Source organism: Aythya ferina (assembly GCF_964211825.1).
Source record: "Aythya ferina genome assembly, chromosome: 16".
Classification (NCBI taxonomy): domain Eukaryota; kingdom Metazoa; phylum Chordata; class Aves; order Anseriformes; family Anatidae; genus Aythya; species Aythya ferina.
The window spans coordinates 15,975,233-15,997,743 of record NC_140315.1 but is presented as its reverse complement, the minus strand read 5'-3'; the positions used below and the strand labels follow the sequence as shown (position 1 = coordinate 15,997,743).

General features: G+C 44.5%; 2 protein-coding genes across 5 annotated transcripts in view; one reads left to right on the top strand and one right to left on the bottom strand.

The window, feature by feature from the left end:
- Positions 1-558: 558 nt before the first annotated feature.
- RNF114 (ring finger protein 114) lies at positions 559-6,425 on the bottom strand. Its single transcript, XM_084538041.1, has 6 exons — positions 6,243-6,425; positions 5,672-5,822; positions 4,531-4,637; positions 3,688-3,802; positions 2,723-2,830; positions 559-2,508 (listed from the first exon to the last, which is right to left on the bottom strand). The coding sequence occupies exons 1-6, from the start codon at positions 6,389-6,391 to the stop codon at positions 2,443-2,445; spliced, it is 696 nt and encodes a 231-aa protein (XP_084394167.1). The 5' UTR covers positions 6,392-6,425; the 3' UTR covers positions 559-2,442.
- Positions 6,426-6,684: 259 nt separating this feature from the next.
- Positions 6,685-22,511, top strand: part of SPATA2 (spermatogenesis associated 2) — a 47,210-nt gene continuing 31,383 nt past the window's right edge. For 2 of the 4 annotated variants that reach the window (XM_084537860.1, XM_084537863.1), the window contains exons 1-4: positions 6,685-6,824; positions 9,005-9,430; positions 11,226-11,627; positions 13,521-13,607. In XM_084537860.1, coding sequence (XP_084393986.1) covers positions 9,113-9,430; positions 11,226-11,627; positions 13,521-13,607 — 807 coding nt within the window. In that variant the 5' untranslated portion in view covers positions 6,685-6,824; positions 9,005-9,112. The remainder of the gene's footprint in view (positions 6,825-9,004; positions 9,431-11,225; positions 11,628-13,520; positions 13,608-22,511) is intronic. The other 2 variants (XM_084537861.1, XM_084537862.1) reach the window with 2 other exon arrangements.

Below are 22,511 nucleotides of genomic sequence, written 5' to 3'. Positions count from 1 at the left end.
GCAACTAGACTGACCTCACCCAGTGGCGCTGCAAGCCAATTCTCACCTCATTGTCTCCAGCTAAACAGAAGACAACACAAGAATACAAACACCACAACCTGACAGGCAGAGGAGTTAAAGCCGTAGGAGTTGGAAAAGTTTCCGCTGAAAGTAAAGCCCTCCTGGACAGCCAACCCTTCCCGACTCACCAGGACAATCCAGGGGTTTGTTCCTCTGGTTTACACGAACATTACCCCACCAGACTCTACCTGCAGCGTTCTGCTCAGCTCAGCTTTGAGCTTGCTCATAGCCAGATTAGAACCATGTGAGCTCATTTTCAGATGGGTTACTGGTTTTCATAACCCATCTGGTCCATTGTTTGGAAGATTATAGAAGCTGCAACTAACAATAAACCCATACAAAACAGCCTGTTGAGATAGAGGTGAAGTCTCCGCAGTGTTTCCCAGTTCCTAGCGTGCTCCGTGCAGCTTTACACAGCCAGCAGGAGCTGCTTTTAGGGAGGTGCTAAAATGAAGTGCATGGACCAGGAGGAAGAAATGGCAAAAGCTGACATGAAGGTAGGGTTTTATAAATTAAATGAACTTTATTTATAACTTGTCTTCAAAAGTCAAAAACATGACAAAAGTTAATTGCTCAGAAGCTTCAAACTGCTCCTTAAACGTTTTGTCAGAATTGCATGGAAGTGCACTTAGAACAGTTGCAGAAATCTAGACTCAGGCCAATCTTTATCACAAAACTTTGTCATAGCCAGAACCTAGAAATCCCTACCCAACCACTAGCACATTGTAATCTCTTCACAGACCAAGCATTAGGAATCACCAACCCCACAACACAGTACTTTTCCCACACTGATGTATTTTTTCCCTAAGACTAAGATTGCAGTCACCAAGCAGATACCTCAGTGAGAATCTATACCAGCCTTACCACATTAGGGAAAGCACACCAAAACCAAGTTAAATATATTAGAAGCCACAAACTTGCTGGACACAGTTTAATCAAGATGTTTTAGCTGGGGTGCATTTCATTTCTTAAGGGTAAGGCTATGCTGCAGTCTGCAGAGTGTGAAGTTTATTGGTCAAACAAATTGATTAGTACTCAGTTCTGTGGTGATGCAGGTCCACTGCTCCAATCAGACATGCCAAGTTCAATGAGACCAGACATCTCAGCACTACTACTCCGATTTCCAAGTTCTGTTCGGGTCTCTGAGACTGCTTGATCTCAGCATATTGATTGTGCAATTAGTGTTAAACTAAAAATGAAACTCTACAATGAAAGTGTATAACTGAGTATCAAGTATCCATTTTCTATGAATTCAAACTTGTTTATATTTTACATTTTCTTTGAAAGCTATACCTCCATACTGTATGTATATGGAAAACAATCTAAGTACAGCTTCAACTACCTTAGCGACATTTAAATAAAAACAGGAATTCAAAATACTTGTTAGAATCTGCAATGCAGAAGGCAGTGCAGTGCAAGTGCTATGGGTTATAAGTTTTGCTACCAGCTTGCCTTGAGGGATGGAACAACTAGGAATATATATATGAAATTTTTAGTTTACATAAGATACGGATATTGAAAAAGCTTCTGAATTCCCCTACAAGCATAAGGCTTAAGATTCCTAGAAAACCGATTTTTTAAACACCAATTTAATAAGGCCAACAAATGATTAATATTTGCTATAACAGTTGAAAGTTATGCATTTTAGCTAACACCAAAGTTCTGTTTTCCAGGCAGGCTAGAAATTATGGTCAAAGTATGGAACAAAATTGTAATCAGGTGTAGAACTAAAGCGTTTTGAACTAGTTTCTTACTCAGCTTCAAACATTTTTGCTAAGGAATGTTGCAGTTTGAAGACATACTGAAGACATGTTTTCCATATAATTGAGAGGCTGCCTGTGAGAATTCAAACACTGGTAAACATCATGAAATCACAGGCATCATAGGCCACTTGAAACAGGAACTAATCTGATGAGTTAGCACCTAGGGGTCTCACTAAAGGAAAAGAGCCACAAAGACACCTCTCATACTATCATTTAAGAAATGTAAACAAGATCAGGGGAAGAAGAGATTTACCAGCTAGTTCATGCCAGTCAATTTGGAATATTTCTGGCTTTAGTCAAACTAGCACAACTGGCAGAAAGCAATCAGAAAACAGGCAGATGTGAAGGAAAACAGAACTGTCTCCTCCACACTGACCTATAATTAAGCTTTGTGTGAAACAAATAAGAAAATTAGCCTTACGTGGTTGAACAACATAGTCATATTAATAAAAAACAAGAATGATACCAAAAGATCAAATGGGGATTCAAAACTAAGATTAAAGTCTTCCATATTTCTGAATGCCTGAGTTCATCTTGGCATGGACAGGGAGAAGTGCAAGAATGCTGGCCGTTTCCCTCTCATGGAAGCTTGGTTTGACAATTAGTCTTCTTTTTTATTTTATTTATCCCGCAAAGAACGCATCAAAACCTGTGCCATCATATCATCTTCATCAGCATCATAATCCTATGAACAAAGGGTACAGAAATTCTTTTACTGCCAGGGCCATATTGGTTAACACAACACAAAACCAGCTGTCTCCTCCTCTGACTTACCAGTAATTCAACTTCTCTCATTATACCATCTGCAAGGACTACATTTTACAGTAGTGGCTACATAAAAAAAGCTGGGTTTTAAGAGTCATCAGGCTCAAGTATTCCAAGGGTGAAGAAACACGTACCACAAAAGTATCGTATGAAAACCGGTGTCGTCTCTGAAGGTGTTCCATGAAGTTAGCACTCCTGTAATTTGGATCTCCCCATGGCATCGAGGCACAAATTGGGCAAACCTTTGAGAAATAAATAAAAAAAGCCCCAACAATTAAGTGCTTCAACATTTATACTAGAAGAGGTAGGACAGAGACTGTGGAAAACTGAAGACTGAGATTCATAACTATCACTATTCTGTACACAAAGTGACACCAGTTACTTTGCTGGGTCATTCACAGAAGCCTCTGATAACCCTGAATTATTTAAATTCAGGTCTTAGACCTTTGAATAGGAACAGTGTAGTCTTCTCTACATATTGTAAATTAGAATTGATCACAGCTGCTTGCTTTAGAAGATTTCAGGCTTCATTTCTCAGTGACAGAGAAGTTTCCCTGGTCACTTCGAAAGATCACCTCTCTCCAATAATTTTTTTTTCCTAAATAAATTTGGGATTTCAAAGAATTTTAAAGACAAATGAAAGCTTCAAACTCAATTCCAAGTTTTGCAACTACTTTTATAGGAGATACAGTATCAGCAGATAAAGACTACTAGAAATATATATTTTTCAATCATTTTTTTCCACAGTAGTTTATAATCCCTTATTACTGAAGACAGATTTTTTTCAAACTACTGTATTAATTGTATGTTTGTTACTGTGCCTAGTTCACTTTGAAAGCCTACCATTTTGCAAGTATGAGACAAATACGTGAAGTAGATGCAGTATGAATTTAGATTAGTCACCTTCAGAGAACGCATCAAAAAGCAAAATTAAAATTATGTAGAACTTAAACTAAACAAACAGCATACCCACATTTGACTTTAACAGAAGCAATTATAAGTATGTACTTAACTTCAAGCAGTAAGTCTCTAATTCATTGTTTCAAAGGGATTTAAGACTAGACTTCATTGCAATTCCTGCACCAAGACTTTTTATTACCACTTGTTTTGCATCCATGCTGTGCAATGTTTTGCAGTGCTCAACTAGTCCTTCTTGATCAAAGTTTTTCTCGCTGCAATATGGACAAGGAAAGGTGAAGCGATTGGGGAAGTTCCTAATTGAGGGAGAAAAAAAGAAGCAATTTATTATTTCCATAGAGTTAGAAGTACAAAACATTCTATCATTTTCGAAAAGTTGAAAGATTTGGGATTCACTACTCTGAAGTTATCTTACTATCTACTAAAAATTAATCTATGCAATTAAGACAAGCAGATTTTAAGAATCAGCCTTTTAATTCCTGTCGATATCTTAAGGAACTCTTAATGTCATACATTTTTAAATAAAAATATTTCTATAAAGCCTAAAAGTGACATGTATTACTTTTTTTTTTTTTTTTTTAATTTTTAAATGCATGGGGTACCACCCAGAATGCTCAAACGGAGATAAGCAAGCTGCAGTCAGCTCCAAATTCCCTCCATTACTAGCATTAAAAGACAGAGATACAGTTATTATTAAAGAAATGTTTCTGCCAGGTACCCTGATCTTGTCTTGTGCATAGACTACATAGAAAAGGCAAAGAGTTTGCTTATGCACAGTCAGTTACAGGATAAAGTCTTTTTTGTTGCAAAAGGATTAACAATTAACGAACAAACTGAGTGAAAAGGTAATGTCTACTTTTACTGCAGAACTCTACAGTTTGCATGAAAGACCATAATGCAGTTTAAAACAACAAAAAAAAGCTAGAAGACCTCTTCTAGGAATCAAGTCCGAGACTTTATAACAATTTTTCAGCCCTCTTTTTGTGACCTTAAAGGCAAGCGTTTCCAGAGAACAGCAGGTTACCTGGTGTTGTGGAGTGGTTCTTTAGTCACAGCTTTCACACCTTCCATGATATAGTTCTGGTACTTTGAACAAGAAGCTGCGTGGCTGCGCATCTTTGAGAGATACATCTGTGAAGACAATTACATAGGAATGTTAATTTAAATTACTTGCACTCACTTCTACAATTCCAAGCAGAAGTAGAACACAAATAAAGCAGCTTACTGCAGACAGTGCTAAGGCAGGAAAGAAACAGACATTTCAGCTGATAAGGTGGAAAGCTTTAAGATTACAGATTAGTTAACCTATAACTTTGCAGCCTGTAACATTCTACAAATACAGTACTGTTTAGGACAGCTTACTTGACTTAACCCATGTTATAACATGAGAAAATGTACTTTATAAAAAGCCTGTTTACCTTACTGCTGAGAAGAGGCCATAAATGAAAAATGAAATTTGGCTTTTAGCACAGACTGCAGCATAGATTTAATTACAGGTTGAACAACTAGTAATCAGCACACCACAATTTTCTATTGGCTACAACGATGAAAAGGCTAACCAGAAATTAAAAGTGAAATCAACTGAACAGTGCTGCTCTCACCTTAGTGTCTAGTTATTCTTTTCTTGTTGTTTTGCCATCAGTTAAGATGCTCTGTTCTAGACTCAGTGCTAAGTAGTCTAACTTTAGAAAGAGGAAGGAACCAAGAGGAAGACATGGTACATGTATTCAACATGCAGGACACCAACAGCACCTCCACAGAACATAACTGCTCAAATAAGTGAAGTGGGTCTTTTAACTGTTTCAAATGAAATAAACGAACTTCTGTTTAAGAGCTTAGGTGATCACTATCTAAAATCATATCCACTCTTTCACTATGATGGTCCTCCCACAAGCTCACAGAATCTGCTTCAGAAGCAGCATTTTAGTGTTATTTTTATAATAACATTTCTCACTTGAAATCCACTTCCTGGGGAGGTAACAATAAACCCCAAAAAACTGTTGAAAGAATATCAACATTTGGGTGCTGCCTACATAGAATATCAGCAGCACTTAGCAAAACAAATTGACCCAATTCCATATAAAGCAGAAAGCAATTTGCCTCCCTGGAAGCAGTAGTGCTGTACAGGCACACCACGCACCCCTCATTCTGAAGCCCCCCTGTACCTTTTTGTTGCAGCCGTTACAAGTGGTTTCTGTCGCTTCGATCTGCTTTTCCAAGTCAAGAGCCCTGCTCCCAGGAGCCAGGGTGCTGCGGCAGACACCACAGACTGGCTTTTTGAGCTTGAGGCACTCCTGCAGGCATGGCGTGCAAAACCTGGAGGGGGAAAAGGAAAGAAAAACCAGGATGAGAGACAGTGGGAGGAGCGCTCCTGGCAGCCCAGGCCCTGCTGGCATGCAGCCCCGGGGAGAGGCAGCACCACAGGCAGGTATACTCAGCCTCTGTGCCCTCCAGGAGAGAAAACCATGGAAAATATTTAATAATGGCAGATTTTAGTGTCGGTCAGAGAGGCCTTGGGGCAGCCACAGGTGGGGTGAGCAGGGGGCGAGCGAGCCACGCCTGCCTCAACCCCCACGGTCCCCCAGGCCGAGGCAAGGCACTGAGGGCCCGACCGGGAGGGCCCCAACCGACACCGGGCCTAGGACAGAGGCGCAGCCCGCAGCCCCCAGCCCTTAGGCCCCAGCCCTTAGGCCTCAGCCCGACCACAGCCCCCCGGCGCCGCCCCCAGTCGCTCACACGTGTCCGCAGGGGACGCGCACGGGGCTGTCGAACACCTCGAGGCACACGGGGCAGGTGAGGCGCGCCAGCGGGTCGGGCCGCTCGAGGCCGCGGGCGGAGGGCGCACAGGACGCCGACGATCCGCCACCGCCCCCCGCCACCGCCATCTCGCCGGCGGCTGCCGCACGGCCACGCCCCTTCCGCCTAGAGGCCACGCCCACTTATGGGCGGGGCCGAGACGGAGGGGGCGATGTGGATGGGCGGTCGTTGGCTGGGGGCGTGGTTTGTCGCGCGGGGCGTGGCCTAACTGAATGGGACGGGCAGTCGCTAGGGGCGGGGTCTGTTGCTATGGGCGTGGCCTACTGCGAGGGGCCTGCCCCGCCGCATGTCGTCACCCGCCGGAAGTGCCCTCACCGCGGGAGGCGGGGCTTCCCTCCCCCGCCATTCACTTCCGGGGCGCTCCCCCGCCGAGGGCCTGGCCGGGCTGTGCCTGGGCTGCCCCAGCCTCCTCCGGGGGCGGCCCCGCGTCTGCTTCCGGGTCACGGGGCGTTTCCGGCAGAGCGGCGGCGGAACGGAGCGGGGAGGGACGGGCCCGGCGCGGTGCGTGAGGGGGCGGCGCGGGCGGCCCTGGGGGTGCTCGGGGCCGCGCTGACGGGCGGGGGCGGTGTCCTGGGGCCGTGTCCTGGGAGGGGGGGAGCGGCCGAGGCTGTGGGCCGGGGGCGCTGGCGCCCCGCTGGGTGCTGCTCCGGGCCGCTCGGCTGCGTGAGGTGCTGCCCGGTGGCGCTTTGGGTCGAAGCGGTCGGTTCTTGGGTCCTGGTGAGCTCAATTCTTAATTAGCCGTTTGGTAAAGGCCCGGTGGCTGTGGGTTTATCGGTGCTGGGAGCACGAGGGTCTGTCCTGTGCCCCGTCCTGCACGCAGGGGCTGGGGTGTGTGAGGCTGCGCAGCCTGGGCCCTGCCGCCGGCCCTCTCGGTGGGGCTGTGACCCCGCAGGGCAGCAGCCCCGCTGTTTCCCTCCCAGACCCTGCTCAAATCTCACTGTTCACACCTTTCCCTGGGATTTTGGGGCTTTCCTTGAATAATCCTTAGCAAAACATCCCTGTTGCTTTACCCGCTCCTTCAGCTGCTGTTTGCAGCACTATATTTATCCCTGCCTTCTCGCACGCAGATTTCTGCCGGCCCCGTAACCATGGTTGTTCGCCGCGTGCGGGCTGCCTCGGCTGAGCATGTTCTGCTCCCACACGGGCAGAGGAGCAGTGCTGCAGAGGCTGGCTGTCATGTCTCGCTCCTCGGCTGCTTGAGCTCTGGCATGTGCAGCAAGCACGGCAGGGGTGGGGCTGGCAGCACCGCTGAATGTCACAGTTCACGGCGTCTCGCGTCTCTCAAAGGAAGTCCCTTCCTTCCCTGCAGGGACTTTCCTAGCCCTGAGGTCTCATACACACAAGCAAGCTCTGTCACTGAGCAGTTATTAACATTGAAGATGGAAGAATTGTGATATTTAATCCTTACCAGCATGAGATCCCTGCTTACCCTCAGGGTGTGTTAGCAGTGTACCGAACAAGGATTTTTCTCTGAAGCCCTGTCATAGAGCTCTTCTTGCTAAGTAGCAGAAATTTGGTATGATTTCTCATCTTGTACGATCTCAGGAGAAAAGAGCTAGGAGAGAGAACTCCTCGTGGAGAGGGCTGAACTAAATTCAACTTCTGTCCCTTGTGCTCTTCCTCTTGGTTCACAGTTGCGAAGTGCTAGATCATGCTAATTTAACAAAGAAAGCTTTTTAACCACAGTTGAGAGAGTCTGCTGGCCTGCTCCTTACCTGGCTTTGGGAAGGTAGCGTGGAGAGGCTTGTTTGGGCACTAGCTTCTTCTGTGTTGTACGGGAGCTCAGTAAGGTGAAGAACACTGCCTACGTGGTGTTGAAGCAGGAATGGCTTTGCTCTGCTGTAATAAAACAGCTAGAAATGGCAGTTGTGGCTCTTTGTTGAAAAGATTGCGATCTTTGCACCTGCTAGCGTTCAGCCAAGGCTCTGGCTCCACGTCAGTGTTGGGGGCAGTACCTTCTGTAGGCTGAGCACCTTCTGTAGGGTGGCTTGAAAACACTCGGCACAGTGATGGCCCAGGCATGCCATCAGGTGGAGTAGGGGCAGCAGTCAAAAGCCTGGAAAATGGTAGAAGTAAAAAAGTGAAGGGTATGAATCTGCTTGGTCTGTGAGCTGTCCTGTGCTACTGGGGGAAAGAAAAAAAAACAAAACAAAACTAGATGCCTTCCCAATTTGAGCAAAATGAAACTCTGTGGGATTTTTTAATCTGTGTATTGCTGTGCAGAGCAAAAAAAAAAACACTGATTAAAATCATGTTTGCGTAAGTTGTTTGAACCAAAAGGGTGAGATCAAACCTTGAGAGAAGTCCTGAAACAAACAAATCAACAAAATGCCCTCATTTTTTCCTCTCAGTCCTTTGCTGTGAGTTACTTCTGTCTTGGCTCCCTGACCCAAGGGATCTTCAAGCTGGACACGCGCCTACACGGACTTTCTTTCATTGATTTGAGTTTATTGTGCTCTGTTTTAGGCAGATGACTCGAAAAAGCAGTAGTGAATGCAGGGAGAAGCAGGACATCAGCCTTCCTGGGGTGCTTGCGCTTTTTCAGAGACCTGGAGAGGCTGTTCCAGGAGCTCCTGCTCTGCAAACCATTTTATAGAGTCTTGTGAAGCAAGTAGAGGCTGGGGACAGCTGGGATTTGTGCAGCGGTGCTGACTTGTCTTTGTTTGCAATTTCTGTTCCAGAGGAGTTGCCGTTGCTGAAGATTTGTAATGTCCGATACTCAACCCACTGCCGAACAACCATGAGAGAGACGAGGTAGCTTCTCCGGCGTGATACAAAAGCTGAGTTCAATGGATACAAAATACAAAGACGATTTATTTAGGAAGTATGTACAGTTCCATGAGTGCAAACTGAGTGTCTCTGACAACAAGCAGCGTCCTATTAATGATGAGTATTTGCGAGTGGCAGCGTCCGCCTTATTTTGCCTTCCCAAAATTGATCCCTTTTATAGATTCCGGTTGATAAAATTTTATGAGATGGCTGAAAACTCACTGAGAGCTCTGAAATCCTCCAGTTTACATTCTCTCCATAATGCATTCAGCATGCTTGAGACAGTTGGAATCAACCTCTTCCTTTATCCCTGGAAAAAGGAGTTCAAAAACATTAAGGTAAGACATCTTCTATGTGGCACTAGTGAGAATGTGATTTATTTTGCTTTTTTAAAATATTTCACACGTTTCTCTTAAGACAACTCTTTTTCCTGCACATTAGGGTAATGTCTGTATGTGACTGTATGTAGAGCTGGTAAGCAGGAGCTGTAAGAAAGGTAAAATGCCAAGTTTGTGCTGGTGAGGCTGTCCTGACAGAACTACAAGCTCTGTCTGCATTTCTGAAGTAATTCCTCAAACAGAGGAAGAGCTTATTTTAAGGTTTTTGTTCACCTGTCCTATTACTGTCCTAATATCTACTGAGAGATGCTTTTACTAGGGCGAGTGATTAAGTCATGTTTAAGCTCACCCGTAGCTTTGGTTTAATGTCCCAACAGCTATTAACATAGTCTAAGTACTAACGATCAGTGCAGGCTTTCAAGTGGACACTTTGCTGGGGTTCCCATGTGTTATGTGATAATGGTAAAGGAACTTCTCTGAAATATTTCCAGAATATTTTTGCTTGTCAGTTCTCAATTAATGAGATTTTGATTTTAATGCGCTTTCAAATTATCTGTGCCAGGTCCTCACAGTGAAGTGTAGGAACTCGTGCATTGCTCGGCTTGAGTGCTGGAAGACAGCTACAAGTTCTCTGCTGACAATTTTTTGTTTTGTCTTTTGCCTGTCCTTACATTCTTACTCAAAGCTCCTGCAGTGTTTCCATAAGGGATACTGCAGGTGACTTCAACATTTGAGGCTTGAAAGTTGGATAAAAACATTTTTGGTTTATTTTCGTCTTTTGCAGGTTGCGTGTGCCAGTGAGATGGGTGTTTTTGCTTTTTTCTTAAGATGCTTTTGCAATTTAGCAGAGAATTTGAGTGGTTCACTTTATAGATCCATAGAATGGTTTGGGTTGGAAGGGACCTTAAAGATTCTCTAGTTCCAACCCCCCTGCAGTGGGCCGGGGCGTTTGAGAGTCATCTTTCTCCGAAGAGAAAACTGGTCCTTTCTTCACTGTACCTTTATCACTGTGCTTAAGTTCTGTCCTTGGAGTGCTGGCTGATCCATCCAGGGTATGTCTTGATGTGCTGCTGTTACTGGCTTTGGTTGTGCATTTTGGATCCAGTATTTGTTCTTTACAAAGACACGGTGGCCAGGCTATTCCTCCCTGTGATCCAGAACAACTCCAGCTGTTAACAGCATGCCTCAGGTATGGCGGGTGCTAAGGGAACTTCAGCTTGTGCAAACTCCCCTCCATATTTGGGCTTTTTTAGTGGAAACTCTTGACCTGATACTAGATTAAAGAAAATAGGCACTGAAGTTGCATAGCAATTATACACCCGCAGACACCTCCACACAGAAAAGTGCATCTGAGTATATTTAAGCCTGAATCGAGGAGGGCTGCGGTGCTCTTGCAGGAATACCGAGCTCTTGTTATCTTCAGCTGTCGCCTGTCCAAGGGGAATGCATTAAATCTCTGCCTTTTGGCTTTTATGCTAGACTTCTAAACAGAGACATTTCTGGTACGTGTAAGAGTTAGTGTACAGGGTAGTGAATTAAATCAGCAAGGAGGACATTATGCTAATCAGGCTTTCAGTTTGAACGAAAGTTCTCCTACTCTGAATTTGCCTCATGCAGAATTTCCATGTGCTGAACAGGAGGGAGGCAGAAATGGAGTTTCTTGCCATGGGAGACGTGTGTGTTCTCTGTCATCGTTCTGTTTAATTCTGTAGTATCTGTCACTGAACTATCTGAACATCTAGTCCACTGAATTTGTAACCTAGTTTTCCTTTTATTCTCCACCCCACCTCCTTAGACCTACACTGGACCCTTTGTTTATTACGTGAAGTCTGCTCTAACTGAAGATGATGTAAGGCAGATTCTGAACTACATGGGCTATGTCCAAGAACTGGGAACAACATACAAGCTCAAAGAGCAGGTTGATGCCATCCAAGTGAAAATGGTTTCATTTGAACTCTTTTTGGCCAAAGTGGAATGTGAGCAGCTCCTTGAGATTCATTTGCAAGTGAAGGATAAAGGTTACTCAGAGATTGATGTCATAAATGAACGGAAAACCAGCAACGAAGATGTTCGAGGCTGCTCGGAAGCCATGAAGCGGCGTGCAGAGTGCAAGGAAAACCTAAACACCTCCATGGCACGAATGGTGCTTCAGAAGTCGGCAAGCGAACGGGCCTCTAAAGATTACTTCAAGCCAAAGGTGAGCAAGCCTTCTAAATCAGTGGACACATATGATAATTACTGGGAAAATAAGAAACCACCTTTGATGAGCTCTTTGAGTCTCAGGAAAGAACCAATTCTGGTCGATGCGGAAGATGACATTAAGGATGAGATTATCCGTCCGTCACCCTCCCTCCTGACAATGTCAAGCTCACCACATGCATGTTCCGATGAATTCTTGCCAACTTCATCTCATCACAACGGCATGTTAAGAACGAATGTCCCTTACAGCTCCTATTTTTCTGCTCAAGAGGACTTAGATTTATATACTGACCCCGATTCAAGAAGTATGTTGAATTTTAAAAGACAAGAAGCTATTAAGCCTGATGTGTGGCTGCTAAAAAATGATGCCAACCCTGTTTACCACAAGCGCGCCCATCTAGCCAAAGAGGCAGCTTCCATCAAATGCCAAAACTGTGGTGTACCTTGTGGCACTTCTGTTTGCCAAAAGTGTGACAATCTGTTCAACTCTAGGCAGGATTATCCAGCAGTGAAACAGAGCACCTACTCCATTAAATCTGTTCCAAATGACGGCTTGTCTCCTGTGTCGGCTTTAAGAGAGAAATCTCAGTACACGTCACAGACTCAGAGTCAGGAGAGGGCTTCCCAGTTCAGTTCAAAATCCAAATCTTCAGGCACCTCACGCTGTGGCTTTTGTAACCGATCCGGAGCTGCAAACACTTGCACATTTTGCTCAAAAGTCTCATGTGACACTTGCCTCAGCGCTTACTATTACGATCCCTGCTGTAGAAAAAGCGAGCTTCACAGGTTCATGCCTAACAATCAGTTAAACTATAAGTCGGCCCAGCTGTCCCATGTAGTTTATAGATAGACTTGATTGCTCTGATTTGCAGGAGAAGGAAAAGGGGAGGGGAAAGGGCTACCACAACTCATGTTCTGACTCCACTGATGAGAAAAAAAACACTGACCTCTTACAGAAATGACATGCCCAAATATTCGGAACCATGGTTCAGTGATCGGGTGCCAGTTCTTGATTTTTGTGGCTTACCAAATGCTGCAGATACATTAGATTTCATGCTGCTATAATTTAGGTAACTCCTAAATAAATGATCGTTCCTTCTCAATTGAAATGGGGGAGAGGAGCACATTTTTCTTTAAAACTTGGCAGCTGTTGCATTTTAGAAAAGTGACATCACACCTTCCACACCATTTTAGTCATCTCCTTGCCCAAACGAAACCATGCGAGGCTCTAAGAAATAAGATTCTCATTTTCTGGGGGTGATGAAACTACTGCCAGTTTTTGGTAAAGTATGACTTTGAAATGTGCAAGAAATATGTGAATGGCTTGTTTCGCCAACAAGGACTATTTTTCAGAGTGTGTCTGCATTTCTTGATCTCCGAAATGCAAACACCGCAGCATCTCTTCTTTTCATAATGTTTCTTCCTTCTCCCCTTCTGTCCCGGTTGTTTATCTCAAGCTTATATAATCCAAACAGTATGTGCTTTATTTTCTAGTGTTGCCAATATCATCCTGTTTTTTACTGTATGGTATTTTAAAAAAGGTGAACCTGTGTTTATGTCACTTAAATTATGCCTAGAGTGTCGTCCTTCCAGATGAGTACCGATTTTCTTCACTTTCTGTTGCACATGTATTAAGTACTGTTCTTTGTACTGTAAATAGGTAATTTGGAAACAGTTTATTTTTAATAAATATTTAATATGTTGAGTTTTTAAAAGTGGTAAAATCATTATAACTATGAAGTCTCTCTGGGTTATTTGTTCAGGTGGTGTTTTGTTTTTACTTGTACTGTATTTCATAGCTTGTTATGGTCACTGTGGCAGATTGATGTTATTGGCTCTGATCATTATTTTTTTTTTTTTCAATCTAACATTTTTTTTTTCTTCTGATAAGGTTGCCACTAAATTAGGTGGAGTCTTGTCTAAGAACTGCAAGATTTTGGTTCTCAGTGCACGCTTTTCCTTTGTGGTTATGGGAATTGTAAGTATCAATGTTATGCTTGTGTCCAAATTCACTGCAAAGTCTGTAGTGTAGTCCAACAAGTAAAACACTGGCCTGGTTAAAAATCAGAGCTCATTTGTGAATCCTGTTAAAGTAAACCTAACAATTATGGATGTGAATTGGATAATAGTATTTATTTGTATTATTGTAGCACATAGGAACTCTAGCTGAGAACCAGGACTCCATTGTGCTAGACTCTGTGCAGTTTGACCCCCCCAAAGAACACCCAGTTATGAATAGGCTTTATTTATTTATTTATTTTTTTAACAGAAAATCCACAAGAATCTTTCTAACTTCTTTTATTCAGACTAGCTACTTAGAAAAAACTATCAGGCAACCTAATCTTATGTGCAGAATTAAATTTGTTTAAAATATGTGTATAAAAAAAAACCCACAAACTCTAGCTGAATTGTAAACTATGTAGTCCACTTTGCACTAAAATTATTCACTTAGGGTTTTTTTTTTTAAACACTGTTAGAGTCTAGGCTTCTAAACTTTAAATGTTCATTGATCCCTGTGTGACAGAGGCATGCATGAATGGTCTTTTTTCTTGATTTTTTGGGGGTGGGGGGAGGGCTTGAGGTAGGTTTAGGGGGAACTATTATAGGCTAATGTTGTAAAATAGCTAAAATAATTTTAGCCATAAATGGTTCTCAGAAGTATTATGGGAAAAAAAGGTGAAACCTGAGTCTTACAGGAGGCTGAGAACAATAAGTTACTGTACAGTTTGCACTAAGAAACAAAGCGAATGGTGTGTGTTTAGCAATCAGGGAAATTTCAGAATCAAGCGACTGCAACTGAACATAATGTTCTAGGCAAGCGTTGCCTTGCTGACCCTGAAGGTTGGGGGTAAATATTGTTTAGGTGAATTATTTTAAGGTTTTCAAATTCTTGTATGTTTTTTTTTTTTATAAATATATATATATATATATATAAATATAACACAACTGTAGATACATCGTGTATATAATGAGGAATTTAAGAACAATTTTACTATTAAAATTCAGTCTAAGGGTGGTTTTCTTTTCAGTGGTTACTTTTCGTTCATCTTCTGAAGTGTCATGCCTGTGTGGCTGTTCTGCAGTGTATCTTCTAGTTCACTAGTTCAGTTCCCATATGGCTACTCACACTAAAGTGAATAACTAAAACTGTGATGCCACGTAATTTTTACAGTGACTATAGCAGGGACTAGACTTGCTTTGGAAAAGAAAAGTCCTGTGTATATATGTCATGGAATACTGTATTACAAAACTGTGTTGAATTGAAGTGATACCATGCTCTATTTTTGTGTATCTTACTGTATGAGGTTGCTGTGATTGATACAGTAAAATATATATGCTAATTGAAAATGCAGGTGTTTTGCATCTGATTTGTTAAAACTAATTTATGTTTTGAAGGAATTTAAAAATAAAGAGGCCTTTAAGAAAAGGCTTAACTTTTCTTAAAGCTGAGTGCATGTAGCTGTCTGTTTCACAACTGTGTTCTGCATGCGGAAGTGAGGTAGTGCACAGAGGTAATCTTGGGGGCTAAATGGGCCAGTGTGTCTGTATCGTGAGCCTCAGCTGTGTGAAATGAGATGGACTGCCTGCAGAATGCAAAGCTTTCTTAAAAAAAGGTTTATTTTTAAGCCTTAGCAGCATGTCTCTCGTTCCCTAAGAGCACGTAAGCCTATATGTCAGCAATTTGCGGCAGTCGGACTAATGTGGGGCAGTGAGCAGGTTTCACATGCCATGTGAAGCTAACCTACATTGATTTCCAGCCTTGACTCTTGATGTCACATGCAAGTTTTCTAACTAGCTTCCTGACACAAGCTGTACCTCACAGAAGATGTGATACTGTTGATGTGCTTTTTGGCACTTGAGCTAGACCTCCTGCCTCCTCTTTCATCCTGCTACCCCCAGAGCAGGATCATTTCTCAAGTTCCAAGCCAGATTACTTTGTCTTTTGTTCTTTGTGTTGAAAGCATGTCAGCTGAATGTCAGGTGAATGCTTAAGACACCTTGAGCTCCATTTACACAAGTCTGCTAATCTTGCAATCTGTTGAGGTTACTGGCAGTATCAGATGTTCATAAAAATCAGGCTCAAGATAACTGCAGCATTACTGCAGGAAGTCTTACAGCTCTGTGCTTCTTGTGGTAATGCACTGCTGGTGCATATAAAACAAGATGATACTGACATGGTCTGACATTTCCAATGGCAGACCTGGGTGTCTGCTCTGTCTCTTGCTCTGAACAGAAGCTTAAAGGTTCTGTACATTGTCAAGTAGCTTAAACTTGACAGTTTGAGCCAGCAGCTCTTTAAACTTTTTTTTTTTTTTCTGGACAGTGACTTTGGATTCCAAGCATTTAGTATGTGCTTCTAATTATGCTGTGGCATCTTTTTAGGGGAATAGATTATCCTTTCTAGCATTTGTTTAGAAAGGGGAGATCATCTGAGTTCTGTGTTAATTGCAATGACTGAGAGAAAAGCAGGAGGTGATTACAAATTAAGATGCTGATGTACCTGGTTTGGGCTCTAATTGAGTTAGTTCTTCTTTGAAGTCAGTGGGAATTAATTAGGTCTCTTAGCACAGCCATTGCTATCTAAGCAGCAAGGGAGTACAGCTACAAATGTTCCTGGTTGTTATTTGTGAAGGATTTTCCATGCTTCCTTCTGAAAACCATGGAATGTGGTCATATTAGTCTAAAGAGTCTGTAAGCATGTAAATGTCTTAGATCTCTTGTATAAAATTAAGTAAAGTCGGGCATTGTGTTTACTTTTCATTACTTTTTTCTATAGTTGGTAATATTCCTCTAGAAAATATTTTCTGCAACTTGTCTTGCCAGTCTGAAAGTGAACGTGCTAGGAATCAGTAATTAAAGAAGCTTTCTGTACTCCTACACCCCTGCTGCAAATACCACAGAGGGCAACCTTCATCGAGCTACCGTGCTGAATGAGCAGATGTAGGGCATCAGACCCTCTGCAGCGCCTAGGAAGGCAAAAGGTTAAGATGTACGATGTGGCAGCAGCTCTCCCTGCTCTACAATCCTGCAGACCTGCCACGCAGTTGAAGTTCTTCCATCTGAGGAGAGGTGTAGGAGAGCCAGAGAGCAGCTGCTTTGTTTGCCGAGCTTGCTGCACAGATTTCAATGTGCTAATGTGTGGAGAGCCAGGCTGTTCCTCCCAGCACCCAAAGCTCTGCGCGCTGAAAATATCTTCACTCGTTTTGTGCTGTGTAATGGGCCCCTGGCTCAGAGAGGGATCTAGAGCCCTGCTGCAGCAGCACCTGCGCAGGTGATGTTGGTGCTGGTGGGCAGCCGCAGGCGGGGCGGTCCCAAAAGGTGATTGCAGCACCCAGCCAGGTGAGCAGCAGCAGCAGTTGATCTGTGACCAGGAATTCAGAGCACACAGCAGTGCCCAAAGTAGAGCAATCCTTTATTTTCTTTGTTTTTACCCCTCTGGCTCTGCCCTGCTACTTCGACAGAGTGGGATAACCTGTGGGAGCTCTGGCTACGTGGTGTTAGTTGGTTGGAGAACAGCAGCCTTGCTGCTCTGACCTCTGCAAAGGAAGGTGACCTTATGTCCCTAGGAGTCCCTGCAAGCAGGGGAGCTGCTGCCTTGTTGAGACAGAACGGGGTGCTGCCACTTGGTTTCTACTTTCCCACTGCAGTAGCAGAGGGGCTCTGACAGTCCTCCTGCCACTAAGCAGCTCCTGAAAGCCAGGCATGGACTTGTACTGAACTTGGGAAGGCTTGGTGCAGAAAGAGGTGGGCAGGTGGAAATGTTCCAGAAAAAATGAAGCAACCTGCTCTGATTTCTTTTTTATTTTTTTTTTCCCCCCCTCAGTATTGAGAAGAAATTTCTCTTCCAGCATGCAGGATCTGGGAAGCACTGAAGTCCTTTTGCAGGGAACTTGAGATGAGATTAAAGGTGATTTTAATTACTTATTTCTTATTGGGGGGATCCTTTCTTGATGCTGCAGATCCCAAATGTGGCTGGTGTTGGTCATGGTGCTTCTCTTCACAGTGGTTCATGCTTTGAGATGAGGATGCGAGCTACTTCCTGACCAGAGTAAATACCACCCATGTGTTTTTCTTGTTTTACAGAGGGCTTTTAGTTAATTCCACGCTGAGCAATTCCCTGCCTTGAAGGCAATGTAGGATCAGACCTGCAGCAGCGTGTGGCTGACAACTTGCATGTGGCAGCTGCTTGTGCTGTTGTGGGTGTGGGGCTGTCATGCTTTCTGCTTTAGAAATCATCCTCATGATAGTCATACTGCTCTGCGATTTTTCATCACCGATCCGCTTTAAAAAAAGAAAAAGAAAAACCAACCCACAACTGCTCATCAACTCCTTAGCAAAAAATACTGCTTTCCCACAAAGTGCGTGGAATCTGCCTTGTAGCTTTATGTGCAACACACTCTAGTTTAACTGCTTTGCCCAAAATTTTCAGAGACCAGCAATTTTTCTCTAAAGCCTGTGCTGCTGTCACCTCGGCAGCGATTGTTGCGTGTCTCCCCATCGCCGCACATGTGGAAATCCTGCCCTGCTGTTTGCCTTCCACTTAGGCAAGACTGAGCTTCTGTAGTGACCTCGCTGTGGATCCCTGCCAGCGGCCTGTGCAAACCCCAAACCCTAATAATCAGAACAGATGCTACCAACCAGCAAGTCTAAAAAGGAGCAGCCTGTTTGCATGCCTTGGTGCTGTTGTACAAAGCAGTGTATTCACGATGAGCCTGCCCACCAGGTGGCTCTGTGGTGGACGGGGGAAGCCCCTTCTGCTCCTGTGTTCGGCCCCCAACACCCCGAGAGCCGTGGCAGTGTGGTCCCGCAGCAGGGCCACGGGAGCGCAAAGGAGCTTACTGATGATGCGAATCTGTGTGGTCCCTTAAAGGGCAGAGGGGAAACCTGCTGTGCACCCACATCAGGTCTGCTCTGCTGGGTGGGAATGCTGAATGCAACCCCTGGAAAAGGCTGGAGAACTAACCCTTGGTGCTTCCTGATGCCAGCAGCCCCCTGGCAGTGCTTTCACTGCTTGGCTGGGATGTGTAGGCTGGGTTGTCCACCTCCGAAGGATCGGGTTTTTGTTTTGGCTAGGGTTTCTGGATGCGTATTCGGTTGTGCAGTGCTGTCTGTTGCAATTACATGGGTAGGGTGTGTTGTGACCCCAAAGGGTGTGGGGGGGAACCTGCAGAGGGCTGCTGGCTGCTCTCAGTGCCTGGCACGCCGCAGCAGGACGGTGGCTGTACAAACCTATTGGCCACGGCTTGATTCAGAAGCAGAAGGGGACAAGGATGCCATCTGCCACATCACTTGTCCAAACCCCGTCTCCTCAGGCTGTGTAGCTGGGGTTAGCCACAACCCTTTGTGTCCTGAGCAGGCAGCTCGGCTCTGCTGCGAAACACCTCCCGGAGAGCTCGGGCTCCCAGGGGAAGAGCTGCTGGAAGTGCCTCGTTCCCCGGCCCTGGGGCATGCAGTGAGGGGAGATTGCCATTCCAGTGCTTTGCTGTGTGCCTGGCTCCTGGGCCTGAAATACAGACCTGTTCTGGCATCTCTGCACAGTGTTAGATGAGAAGACATCCTTGTCTGTTACAAGCCTGGTTTACCATCTGGCTTTGGGCCACCTCAGCAGAAAGCAGTGGGCTGCCTGCATATGCTCTGCCTCTCCTGCTCGGGGGAGAGCGGGAAGAGGGGCTTTGTTCCCCGCACTGCACCTCCTGTCCGGGAGAAACCAAGTCCCTCTTAGGCCAGCTAACGTTACATCTTTCACGTGATTAATTCTCTTACTCTCCAGACCTTAATCACAGAAGGCTCTCGAGAGGTGTTCCCAGTGCCAGGAGAGAAAGCGAGCATGCGTGCAGCCGTAGGTGGCACCCTGAGACTGGGGACAGACGGTGCCTGGCCCTGTGCCCACCGAAGGCATTGCAGCGCCGAGCCTGGCCCAGGGGAGCAGAGCCCATTCCTCTATGTACAGCTGCTGCACCAAACACACCCTGAGCAGCAGATGAGGGCAGGAACAAAGTTCCATGTCACAGGAATTCTGTTCTCTGCTACAGAGCATTTTACAGCCAGTGCTTCAACGTGGATGACCTGTGTTGCTTAGGTTTTAAGGAAACTGTTCGTACCTCCTTTCAGGGGATGTTTTACTGCTATCTGCCAAGGCTTTCCAGGCCCTAAGGCCAGGTACTGGGACCATGCTGCCCTCCAGTGCCCATGGCACAGCCTGTAGCTGTGGAGATGCAGAATCAGGACTTTGCCACTAGGAACTCTCTCTGCTAGGAACGATCAGACCAAGCGTTCCTTGTTTTAGTACAGCTGCAGGGTCTGATTCCTGCACTTTGTTCCTTGCCTCTTCCTCAGTTTGTAGTCTCAGGGCAGGATATGGGCAATTTTCAGTGCTTGATTTGAAAATCCTCTTTTTCTTTTCATTGTACATTATGCTGCTTTTCACCAGGCCCAGAGCCTCTCGGCAAAATGACTTGCTGAGCTCAAGTAGGATGAAGCTGCTTACATCTTGGGAGCAAATGCTGGTTTGATGCTGATTTGATCCTGTTCTTTTCTGCCTGCAGCTTGTCACTCAAACTCTCCAGTGAAGGACCTTATTTCTTCAGTCAAATATTTTCCATATGACTAGATAAGAGCTAGAGGCAGTGATTTTTTTCTGTCAGTGCTTGGCACTGTGGGTTTTCTCTTCAGAAATTGTATGGCCATCTGAAGAGCACTCTTAAAAACAAGCACTGCATTTGTTTGGAGTGACAGGATAAAATGAAGATGGGGGTATTTTTATTTCCACAGCACTTAAAATTTGTCTTTTTTTTTTTTTTTTTTTTTTTTCTTCTCCCACAACACAGCCCAGAGTCAAAGAGAGGTTCATTCATCAACAGATACCTTCCCTATCACTGAAAGTCATGTCCCAGTTTCTCTGTTTGTACTCTGTGCAACATGGTGCTTCTGCAGAGCACCGGCCTCGTTCCCGGGGATGGCCAGACCTCATCCACCTCCCCCAGGGGCTGCAGCTGAAAAGCTTTGCCTGCTGCACAAACGTTGTGACACCTGACAGCTCTGCCCAAGAAGAGGCTTCAGGAAGGGGAGCTGTGCTTCCAGGTCTGGTCAGCCTCCTGTCTCCCATCCTCAGCAGGCAAAGCACTCTGAGTGGTTTTGTGATTAGGGAAAATTGTTGGCTAGAAACCGAACTGAGACACCAAACTAGCTTATGCACTCATCACCCAGGCACTATATTTACTATATTTTAATCACAGTGGAAAAGGCTTTATATTGAAAACAAAACCAGCACCAAAATCTTTTTGCTGGTTTTATGCTACTGGAGCACCGTTGACTACAATGTGTTTAAACCTGATTTGTCCAACAGGGGTAAGAAGCGAGGGTACAGAGTTAATACTAGATAAAAACCCAGGTGTGAAAGGCTCATTAAAATCCATCAACCCATAGTGTAAAGAAATGTGGGAAAGAAAGAACACCTGAGTCAAAGAGCTGTAGGAATAGTAAGATAAGGGGAGAAAGTTATTGCCCTGGCAGTCTTTTAGAGAGAAGCAGAAATAAATGGTTTAAAAACTGAGCCAGATAACAAAGTGGTATCTAATTGCTCTACACGCAGAAGTGACTCTTCCTTTGAAATAATACCGTTTCAGATTCTAATGCAGAAGGCAAGGTAATAACAAAGGCAGTTGATATATTTCAAAAGGAATATTAATTAGGAACAATTTGAAAGTCTGGCCAAAGATCTGTTTAAATTGAAGCATTTCTGCTGGAAATTCATCTGTCATGTGTTTTCCTAAAATAAAATGACTTGATAAAGTGCTAAGCTTGGGTGTGTTCAAAGTAGCCTTTGAACATCATAAAAAAAAAAAAAAAGTAATCAAAGGAACTCAACTCCTGAGTGTGAAATGTCCAGGCTGTGCTGCTGCGCGGCCTTGGTGGCCCCAAAAGGAGAGGGGAGAAGGTGTTGGGGGCATTGGGGTGTGATATGTGGCTGGGAAGGAGGAAGACAACAATAACCATTTTTCTGGTTACGTGTGTGTCTCTTTCTTGGATTTCGTGTTATGTAGCAGCTTTTGTCAGCTGCTATTTATTGTTCCTCCAGTGTCACTTAGAGCTCTGTTTGATTTATGCCAGCTGAGAATATTTGCCACCTTAGTGTCACTGCAGAGGTGGTGTTTCTTGTGAGGTCATTTCACATATGCAGAGTCTTTTACAAACCGATGGTATAGATCTCTGTGCATTTTCATTTACAAGTGGTACTGCTTGCTTGATTTGTCATATGGCCATGAGGTACCGAGTGTCCTTGTGCAACTAAGACCCACATCTCCCTGCTGACCTCTGTAAGAGATAAAATATTGAGAAAAAAGGAGTCTTTGGAGTTGCTAATGAAATGGGGAGCCTTAAAGAGTCATTTGTTGAAGTGGCAGGCCTAAGAGGATTTTCAAATACTACACTTTTCCTTTCCTGGACCCGAAGTAAATTCCTAAATTTGCCTTACAGTGTGCTGATCTCTCCTGTTCTGTGAGGAAGAGCAGGCAGGTGCATGACATAAAGGAGGCACCACAAAGACCACAAGGAATCGCTGGGCCAGCACATCTATTCCCTTTGAGATCACTTCATGAAACACAGACCCTTCACGCCACCCCCACAGCTCAGCCCTTATGGAATATGGTATGAAATACTGTGCCATGAGCTGGAGGAGTTTCCTCGGTTAGGTTTAAAAGCCTGTCAGCTATCCCCACTGTGACCAGGCTAACTGCAGCTTCCTGGGCGCATGTATCTGGGTTCTGAGCTGCTCTGGGCACTGCCTGCTTAGCTGTGAGTTTGTGCCCTTTGCTTTCCAGGCTGCTCTCTGATCCTAGCAAGGTCGCCCCAAGGAATGTGCTGACCCTTGGCTCCGTGTCAG